The following is a 9,392-nucleotide window of genomic DNA, read 5'->3' on the forward strand; positions in this document are numbered from 1 at the left end:
CCCGCGGACGCAGTCACTAGAAGAAGCCGTGGAGGTGCCGAGGGCCAAGCGATATGCGCCGCAGAATGGACGTTCGACGCTGGATGAGATGTCTGCGGCGGCCCAAGAGAGTCAAGATTTTGAGGCTGCGTACGTCGTGGATTCAGTGGGAGAGATGCCGACTACGTTCAAGTCGGCGATGGAATCCAGCGACGCAGCCAAGTGGAAGGAAGCATGCGACTCGGAGTACGACTCGCTGCTCAAGAACAAGACGTGGGAAGTGGTGCCACTGCCTGTTGCAGGGTACTGAACCTTGGTACACTGTACCAGGTCCGAGGTACCCGAACCGGTTAACCGAACCGGTCCAATACGACCACACGTTGATTAGACGAGTAGGTTGATTGGACGAACAGTGTAGAATGATGGTTGATTAGACGCACTAGTTGATAGGACGCACGGCCGCGTGTCTTTAGCACTAGCCTAGGGTGTAAGCTCCAACAATCCAATCACTTCTGAATTTCGATTCAACCCCCCCAAGTGACCTTCCTCGCCTCGCCCCAAGCCTCGGCGGTGTCAACGACCAAGACCAACAAGTGCAAGTTCCCAGTACGACCTTCTTCAGGTTATGAGCCCAAGCACCATGTCCTCTGTCCAAGACACCAAGATCTCCATCGACAAGTTCAACGGCGATAACTACGCCACGTGGAACCGCTACATGCGTGGCGTGTTCCTGACCAAGTCGGTGTGGAGCGTCGTGAACCGCGAGACGAAACCAAGCTTCGCGGACACGAGGGCCAAGGACGACTACGTCAAGTCGAGCAACATCGCGTTCGGCCTGATGTTGCTCCACATGGATGCTGACTACCATCATGTGGTCGACGACTGCGAGGAAGCGTGGGTGGCCTGGACGCGACTGCGTTCGCTCTACGGGGGGTCGCAGAAGGCTGGACGCATCTACCTGAAGCGCCAGCTCTTCAGCATGGAGATGGCAGAAGGCGGCAATGTGCTTCATCATTGCAATGAAGTCCTCAACATCAGCGCCAAGCTCAGCAACATCGGCGCCAAGATGGAGGATGAAGACGTGGCGATCTGCTTGCTCAGGAGTCTGCCCAAGAGTTTCGAGAACGTCGTTCTCAACTTGGAGATGAGCAACGCAGAGCTGCGCACTCAAGATGTGATCAAGGTGCTCACGAATGAGCACATCAAGCGGCAGGGCGAGAAGACGGCTCAGGTGAAGATTGAAGACGCTGCGAGGGCCTTCAATGCCGAGCGTGAAAGTCGCCACTGCACGTACTGCGGAAAATCGGGGCACGTCGTGGAAAAGTGCTGGACCAAGCAGAAGGAAGAGAATCGAGGTGCACGACGTGGCCGGTCTGGTCGCGGTGCGAACAACGTCCAGTGGCGTGACGACAGCGATGACGACTGCGTCGCGTTCGCGGTCTCTATGGAGTGTGGAGTCTCCAGGACCAACAAGTTTCAAGGCTCATGGGCGATCGACAGTGGTGCCACGCACCACATCTGCAACGACAAGGCCAAGTTTGTCGACATCAAGGTGTGCGACGAAGGTGAACTCACGGTCGCCAACGGCAACACGGCCAAGATCATGGGAGTCGGGACGGTGGTGCAGCGGGTCACTTTGCCCAACGGCAAGGAGCGCGACATCCGCATTCAAGATGCACTTTACGTGCCAAGCATGAACAAGAACCTGCTTTCGGTGCCGCAGATCAACCGAAGCGGACTGTTCAAGGTGGTGTTTGATGGTGCTGAAATGCACATCGCACAGAAGAAGTCGAAGAAAATCGTGGCTTCCGCGGACCTGATCGACGGCCTCTACTGGCTCCGAGTCCCAAGCTGCGCTGCGAATTCGGTGTCCAAGGCGTCGGTCAACGCGGTGGATCTTCATGCGCGTTTGGGTCACGCGCCGAATGACGTTCTTCGGAAGATGGTCTCAAGTGGCATGGTGACGGGTGCGAAAATGCCGACATCGTCGAAGAAGTCAAGCCAATGTCGTGGGTGCCAACAAGGGAAAATGGTGCAAAAGCCCTTCCCAAGCAACCCGAACAAGCGCAAGTACATGCCGTTCGAGTTCCTCCACTTCGACATCTGCGGGCCCATGGAGGAAGAGTCGCTGGGTGGCAGCCGCTACCTGTTGCTGATCACGGACGAAGCCAGTGGCTGCATGTCGGGATTCTGTCTGCGAGCCAGGTCGGAGAGCGAAGGCTGCTTGCGCCGATTCATCACCAAGGTGGAGAAGCAATTCGATGCCAGGGTGAAGTTCGTGCGCCATGACGGAGCCAAGGAGTTCGCGACCAATTCGCTCTTGGCGTACTACGAAGACCACGGCATCGAAGTGCAGCCCACGGTTCGGTATGCGCACCAAACGAACGCGACGGCTGAACGCGCCAACCGAACCATCGTGACCATCGGCCGCAGCATGCTGCACTACGCTGGGTTGGACAAGACGTTCTGGGCGGAAGCAGCGATGACGGCGATCTACATCAAGAATCGTCTGCCGTCACCCAAGTCGCCCGACAAAACTCCGTTCGAGATCGTCTACAAGTCCAAGCCCAACGTCAAGCACATGCGGATCTTCGGGTGCAAGGCCTACGTTTTGACGCCGAAGGAGAAGCGACTCAAGTGGGACCCGAAAGCTCGTGAAGGAATTTTCATGGGTTACGAGGAGCGTTCCAAGGCGTATCGAGTTTATGACATCGAGGCGGGGCAGGTGGTCATCTCTCGCGATGTCACATTCGATGAGTCAAGCTTCGACGACTCCAAGGCTGCTGAGGGTGAAGAAGTCAACCGACTTACCGACGTTTTCGACGACATGCAAGTCTCCGACGACTCCGGCACAAGGGTGTTCACGCAGGCGGGGAAGCGCAAATCGCGTCCGGACAACCAAGATCGCGACAATGTTCGGCGTCCTCGTCGCAGTGCTGGACTCGAAGAAGCAAGTGCGCCTGGACGCTCGGAAGATGAAGACCAACGTGAATCTACGGCGACGCAAGAAGAAAAATCGGAAGAAGACGATGAAGACGGCTCGACCCCACCCATGTTCTGGCGTGCAAGTGCGAATGCTGTGGAAGCAAGTGACAGCGCGGAGCCGAAGACGTTTCAAGAAGCTGTGAACGGACCAGACCAAGTCCAGTGGCGCAAGGCAATTCGCGCCGAACTCAAGTCGATGCGGCTGCGAGGTGTTTTCCGCGCCGCCAAACTGCCCAACAACCAGCGCGCAGTCGGTACCAAGTGGGTGTTCAAGATCAAGCGCAACGCGGACGGATCGATCGAGAAGTTCAAGGCTCGGCTCGTCGCGAAAGGCTTCGTGCAGAAGTACGGCATCGACTACACCGAGACGTTTTCGCCCGTGGTCAAGTACGTCACACTGCGAATGATCATTGCGGTGGCCAAGTACTTCGGATGGCCGATGGACCAGCTCGACGTGGTGACTGCGTTCCTGTACGGCTTGATGAAGGAGAAGGTGTTCTGCAGCGTGCCTGAAGGCGTGGAACTGGACGACGGTTTCGACTGCGTGGAACTGCTCAAGGCGATTTACGGGCTCAAGCAAGCTTCGCGCGTATGGAACGAGACCTTCGATGAGTACGTGCGCTCCATTGGTTTTCGCGTCTCAAGCTACGACCCATGTCTCTACATCAAGGTCGTCGACGGCGAATGCGTTCTGCTGCTGGTCTACGTGGACGACGTCTTGGTGACCGGAAGTTCAGCTGATCTGATCGCGGAAGCCAAGCGCCAACTCAAGTCGCGGTTCGAGATGACCGACAGTGGCAAGTGTTCCTTCATCCTCGGGATCGAGGTGGTCGACAACGCGGATGGCAGTGTTACGCTCAGCCAAGCTCGCTACATCAACGACATCCTGGAGCGCTTCGGCATGCAAGACTGCAAACCCGCTGCAAGTCCGGTCGACATCAGCATGAAGCTGGTCTCAAGCGACGCCATGACCAAGTTGGACGCGCCATTTCGCGAGGCTGTCGGTGCACTCATGCACTTGATGACATCGACTCGCCCGGACATTGCGTTCGCTGTCGGCTACGTGTCACGCTTCATGGAGAACCCGCAAGTCGAGCACTGGATTGCGGTCAAGCGCATCTTCCGCTACCTTCAAGGGACCAAGTCGCACGGACTCCGCTTCTCGCCGGGCAAGGACATCGACTTTCAAGGTTACTCGGATGCCGACTGGGCTGGTGATCTTAGTGATCGCAAGTCTACGTCGGGCTACCTGTTCCAAGTCGCCGGTGGACCGATCTCGTGGGGTTCGAAGAAGCAGTCAAGTGTGTCACTCTCGACAAGCGAGGCCGAGTACATCGCACTGAGTTTGGCGATTCAAGAAGGCAAGTGGGTGCACAAGCTGCTGTGCGAGATCCTGGTTGCTGCAGGCGGAGTCACGCCCGAATTGAAGTTTTTCGAAGACAACCAGTCGTGCATCAAGATGACCAAGAACCCCGTCAACCATGGTCGCGCCAAGCACATCGACATCAAGTACCATCACATTCGCGACGAAGTCAAGCGCGGCGAAGTGATCGTCGAGTACTGCGAGACTGCCACCATGCTGGCCGACATCATGACCAAGGGACTTGCCGGACCACGCCACAAGGACTTGACGGCTGCGCTCGGCGTTCACGCGTGTTCGCATTGAGGGGGCGTGTTGCAGGGTACTGAACCTTGGTACACTGTACCAGTTCCGAGGTACCCGAACCGGTTAACCGAACCGGTCCAATACGACCACACGTTGATTAGACGAGTAGGTTGATTGGACGAGTAGTGTAGAATGATGGTTGATTAGACGCACTAGTTGATAGGACGCACGGCCGCGTGTCTTTAGCACTAGCCTAGGGTGTAAGCTCCAACAATCCAATCACTTCTGAATTTCGATTCAACCCCCCAAGTGACCTTCCTCGCCTCGCCCCAAGCCTCGGCGGTGTCAACGACCAAGACCAACAAGTGCAAGTTCCCAGTACGACCTTCTTCACTGCCGAAGGGACGCAAGGCCATCGGCAACAGATGGGTGTTTCGCGTGAAGGAGAACCAGGCTGGAGAGGTCGAACGGTTCAAGGCGCGTCTGGTGGCCAAGGGGTTCTCGCAGAAGTACGGCATCGACTACGACGAGACCTTCGCTCCAGTGGCCAAGTTCACGTCGATCCGGGCCGTGCTGAGTTTGGCCGCCAAGTATGGTCTCAAGCTGCATCAGATGGATGTGAAGACGGCGTTCCTGAATGGCGGCTTGGACGAAGAGATCTACATGGTGCAACCGGACGGCTACGTCGATGAAGACCACCCGGACTACGTGTGCAAGCTGAAGCAGTCATTGTACGGGTTGAAGCAGTCGCCGCGCATGTGGAACAAGACCATCGACGAGTTCATGCTGAAGCTGGGGTTCACCAAGTGCGAGTCCGACCATTGCGTCTACGTGAAACGCGACGGACACAGCATGATCTTCGTGGTCATCTACGTGGACGACCTGATCCTGGCCAGCAACGACGACGAGCTGATGGAGTCGACCAAGCGCGCACTCAGCAAACGGTTCGAAATGACAGACCTCGGCGAGCTTACGTACTTCCTCGGCATGGAGATCAAGAACGACTTGGAGTCCGGCAAGGTGACGATGCGGCAGACCAAGTTTCTCAAGTCGATCCTGAGCAAGTTCGGCATGCAGGACAGCAAACCCGTGAAGACGCCGCAGGATCCAGGACTTAAGTTGACCAAGAACATGTGCGAGGGTGGCTGCAAGCATGAAGACACGATGAAGAACGTGCCGTATCGGAGTGCTGTCGGCGCGTTGATGTACCTGATGGTGGCGACGCGTCCGGACCTGGCTGCTGCAGTAGGCGTGCTAAGTCAGTTCGCCGCCGACCCGTGTCCCACGCACTGGCAAGCCCTCAAGCGTGTGCTCCGGTATCTGCAAGCCACGCCCACGCATGGCATCGAGTTCTCGAAGGGTGACGGCTGCGGAGTTGTGTGTGGCTACTCGGACGCAGACTGGGCTGGTGACATCGAATCGAGAAGAAGTACAAGCGGCTACGCGTTCATGATGAACGGCGGGTGCATCAGCTGGAGGAGCAAGAAGCAGCGGACGGTGGCGCTGTCATCTACAGAGGCGGAGTACATGGCGCTGTCAGAGGCGACGCAGGAGGCGGTGTGGCTCAAGGTGTTTCTGCGCGAGCTCGGCGAAATGGCAAGCGATGAAGCAATCAAGATCTACGAGGACAACCAAGGCTCCATCGCGTTGGCCAAGAACCCGGAGTTCCACAAGCGCACCAAGCACATCGACATTCGCTACCACTTCGTGCGTGAGAAGGTGGAAGACGGTCAGGTGGTGTTGAAGTACTGCTCGACGAAGGACATGCTGGCCGACATCATGACGAAGGCAATCACTTCTGTGCAGTTCGAAGTTCTGCGACACCAGCTGGGGATCCAAGGCGCAGCCGACGTCGAGTCGCGTGGGAATGTTGTCAAGGGATCGCCTCGACCAGCTGCGGTGTACCAGTAAGGTACCGGTGTGACCTTCACTCAGTGGTGCCGCCATCATTCGTGTGATGATGGGACGAGGATTACAGGACGCTGATGATGGGACGCGTGGGTACAAGATTGTGGGTACAGGATGGGCATCTACGTGGCACTCGCTGATTGGCTGAAGACCTTCTATCCAGTTAGGAATCCAGTAGAGTGTATTCAACAGGAATATCCAGTAGGCTTAGAGGTAGCAAGCAGTTCGCGAACTAAGGACCTAAATCAATCACTTTGCATTCTGACATCAAGTGCTCAAACGACCTTTACTTTTAAAAGTACAGTCAGATGCAAAGATCTGGATCGAGAATTAGCCGAACGTATGGAGAATGATAGAAGAGTAGGTACTACAGTACTATATCGTCTCTCTAAAGGTGTATTTGATAAGATAACACGCGATGGAGCAAAACCGGCTATGAGGTCGTCGGTCTCGATGGTTATAGAATTCAGATTCGATGGAAAACGGCCATGCGCTCTACAAGAGTCCGAATGAGATCAAACTATTCAATACTCAGAAGACTGACGCACCATTCGAAAGCGGACAGACCTGTGATGCTGAGCGAATCTTAGAGCACAATAAAATATCATCACGCAAGCTGAAATATCGTGCGTGTCAAGTGGACGTGATACGACGAGCCTACATGGGAGAGTCAAGACAATCTCAGATTCATCAACAAGGGCTACATGGGAGTCAAGACAATCTAATGTTAAGCGCAGCCAGCTTGAGGAAGACTATTTCTCAGAGGGTGATAGAATCAGCCAAGCTTACCACCTGCCTTGGCTTAGGCAGTTCAAATAACTCTATGGTCTATTTTTCTTGGACTGCTGTTTTCTAAGCTTATCAGCCTCTTCATCGACCTTGCTATTGTCATATACGTGAGCGAACATGTTTCGACGATCAATTCAGCTGGAATACGCTTTGTAGCACACACAAAACATGAAAATAGGGATATTGCGAAATTCTTGTCCACTTCCTCTGCCCAGTTCATCATGGCGGCCACGCTTTCTACTGCAAACTTCGTAAGCAGCATATCAAGGATGAAGCGTATGCTCGCGTACGAGGTTTTCGGCAGCGCTATGGAATGAAGTCAATCAAGGACCTGTTCATTTGGTACAATAACCTAGACGTCGTTCCATTCACCAAGGCGGGCTATCAAGGCACAACGTGAGCTATTCGAGCGTTTCGATCTCGATATGTTCCTTGACGGTGTGTGTGTCTACCAGGTTTGAGTGAAAAGGTTATGTATGAGATGATCAAGCTCATTTTCCAGGCTAAGGAGCCAGCTGAAGCATTCAACCTCCCTGAACATCGATACTTAGGCTATGTCAAGCAAGACGAGGAAACGGAACGTGAAGGCTTTCATATACAAGAAGCTGATCGAATTCAATGCAATCGATTAGTATTCTCAATGAGCAGTCCGATATCTATCGTAAGATGAAAGTCCATATCGCCAGTGGTCCATCAGTCATCTTCAATGGCTACGCGAAGCGCAACAAGACGGCCATTCGCGATGGCAAGCTTTGTAAGAAAATCACCGGCTACGATGTTAATGCCCTCTGTCTGTCGTGTCTTGGCAATGAGATGCCTTGTGGGCGACTAACCACTATCGAAGTTTATGATGGTATCATAGATGACATCAATAACGATAAGATCTTTGGTTTCCTCGAAGGTAGTATCGAGACTCCAAAGCACCTGAAAGAGTATTTCAGTGAAATGACCCCCATTTCAAGAATGTTGAGATCAAACCCACAGCTGAGATAATTGGTCAGAATATGTAAGACCTCGATGGGTCGCGTGGGAAATACAAGGCTAAGGTTGGGCGAAAGCTCATTGGAAGCTACTTTGGTGAGAAACTTTTAATCTAACCACCTCTACTCAAGTGGTATCTAAATCATGGCTTACAAAATGTATATAGCTTCATCAAGGCTCATAGTCATCGTCCGTTCAAATGATTCATGGAGCAAGTTTCTGATGTGCGTAGAGGGGATGATGGTGATAAAAGCAACGCTATGATCGCTGATATGATGAAGTTGGTTGGAAAACGCAGCTTTCGTCCTCTGGAATCGATATGAGTAAACATATGGAAGTAAGCTATGAATCTGATCCAAAAGTTATTAACAAGGCGATCGAGCACTTCACTCATAACAACCTGACTGAGTTCACGGATGGAACGGTTGGACTCAGCGAGGACAAACGTCGCCTTAAGCTCAAAAGGCCGATACATCTATCTATCGTCATCTATCAGCTCGCTAAGCTACGTATCCTTCAATTATATTATGATTGCATGAGACCCCATTCCCATCACTCATCGAACCCGACCCCATTGATCATTTCAACGAGCATAAGTAGGAATGGCTCCCGAGGGATGATAGCGAGAAGAATGCGGATTTCGATCGAAGAACCCCTGGTTTGTTCAAGGAGGAGTATTGTGGTAATGCTATGATTAGTTTATCGAGCAAAACCGACGTCTGCTACGTCCCTGGTAATGAGTGTAAGGTTGAAAGGATAAGTGGGTCATCGATGGAAAGGTATATTTCAAACTATCCGCTAAGGGCATTCAAAGATCGCAAAATATTAAGGAACTAACCCCTGATAAGTTTAAATCCGTTATGAAGGACCGCATATCGATTCAAGGAACTAACACTCAATGATGACGTGTAGTCAAACGAAAACAGCTATGAACTATTATTACGATAAGCTACAGGTAGGCCCTGATGGCATATCTACGTCGCCTCTTTCGATTTAAGATCAGCTTAGGAGAACGTTGAGATCTTTTCATATTGAGCAAAACTATGGAAGATCTACTGAAAGAACTATATTGTGATCCTGAAACAGGTTTCATCTCACCTAAGGCCCTCTTATAAGAAAGAAGGCTAAGGAAAAGACTCGTCGA

General features: G+C 53.0%; 2 protein-coding genes across 2 annotated transcripts; both read left to right on the plus strand.

Moving 5' to 3' along the window:
* Window positions 1-619: 619 nt before the first annotated feature.
* Window positions 620-4,630, plus strand: IUM83_19980 (Integrase catalytic core protein; the record flags this gene model as incomplete). The annotated part of the gene is made up of 2 exons (XM_067945048.1): window positions 620-3,351; window positions 3,469-4,630. 2 exons carry the CDS (start codon window positions 620-622, stop codon window positions 4,628-4,630), a joined length of 3,894 nt encoding a protein of 1,297 aa, XP_067786236.1.
* Window positions 4,631-4,855: 225 nt separating this feature from the next.
* On the plus strand, window positions 4,856-6,481 carry IUM83_19981 (Gag-Pol polyprotein; the record flags this gene model as incomplete). Its single annotated transcript, XM_067945049.1, has 1 exon — window positions 4,856-6,481. One exon carries the CDS (start codon window positions 4,856-4,858, stop codon window positions 6,479-6,481), a length of 1,626 nt encoding a protein of 541 aa, XP_067786234.1.
* Between the last annotated feature and the right edge of the window lie 2,911 nt (window positions 6,482-9,392).

The sequence above is a fragment of the Phytophthora cinnamomi genome, assembly GCF_018691715.1.
Source record: "Phytophthora cinnamomi strain GKB4 chromosome Unknown Contig69, whole genome shotgun sequence".
Lineage (NCBI taxonomy): Eukaryota > Oomycota > Peronosporomycetes > Peronosporales > Peronosporaceae > Phytophthora > Phytophthora cinnamomi.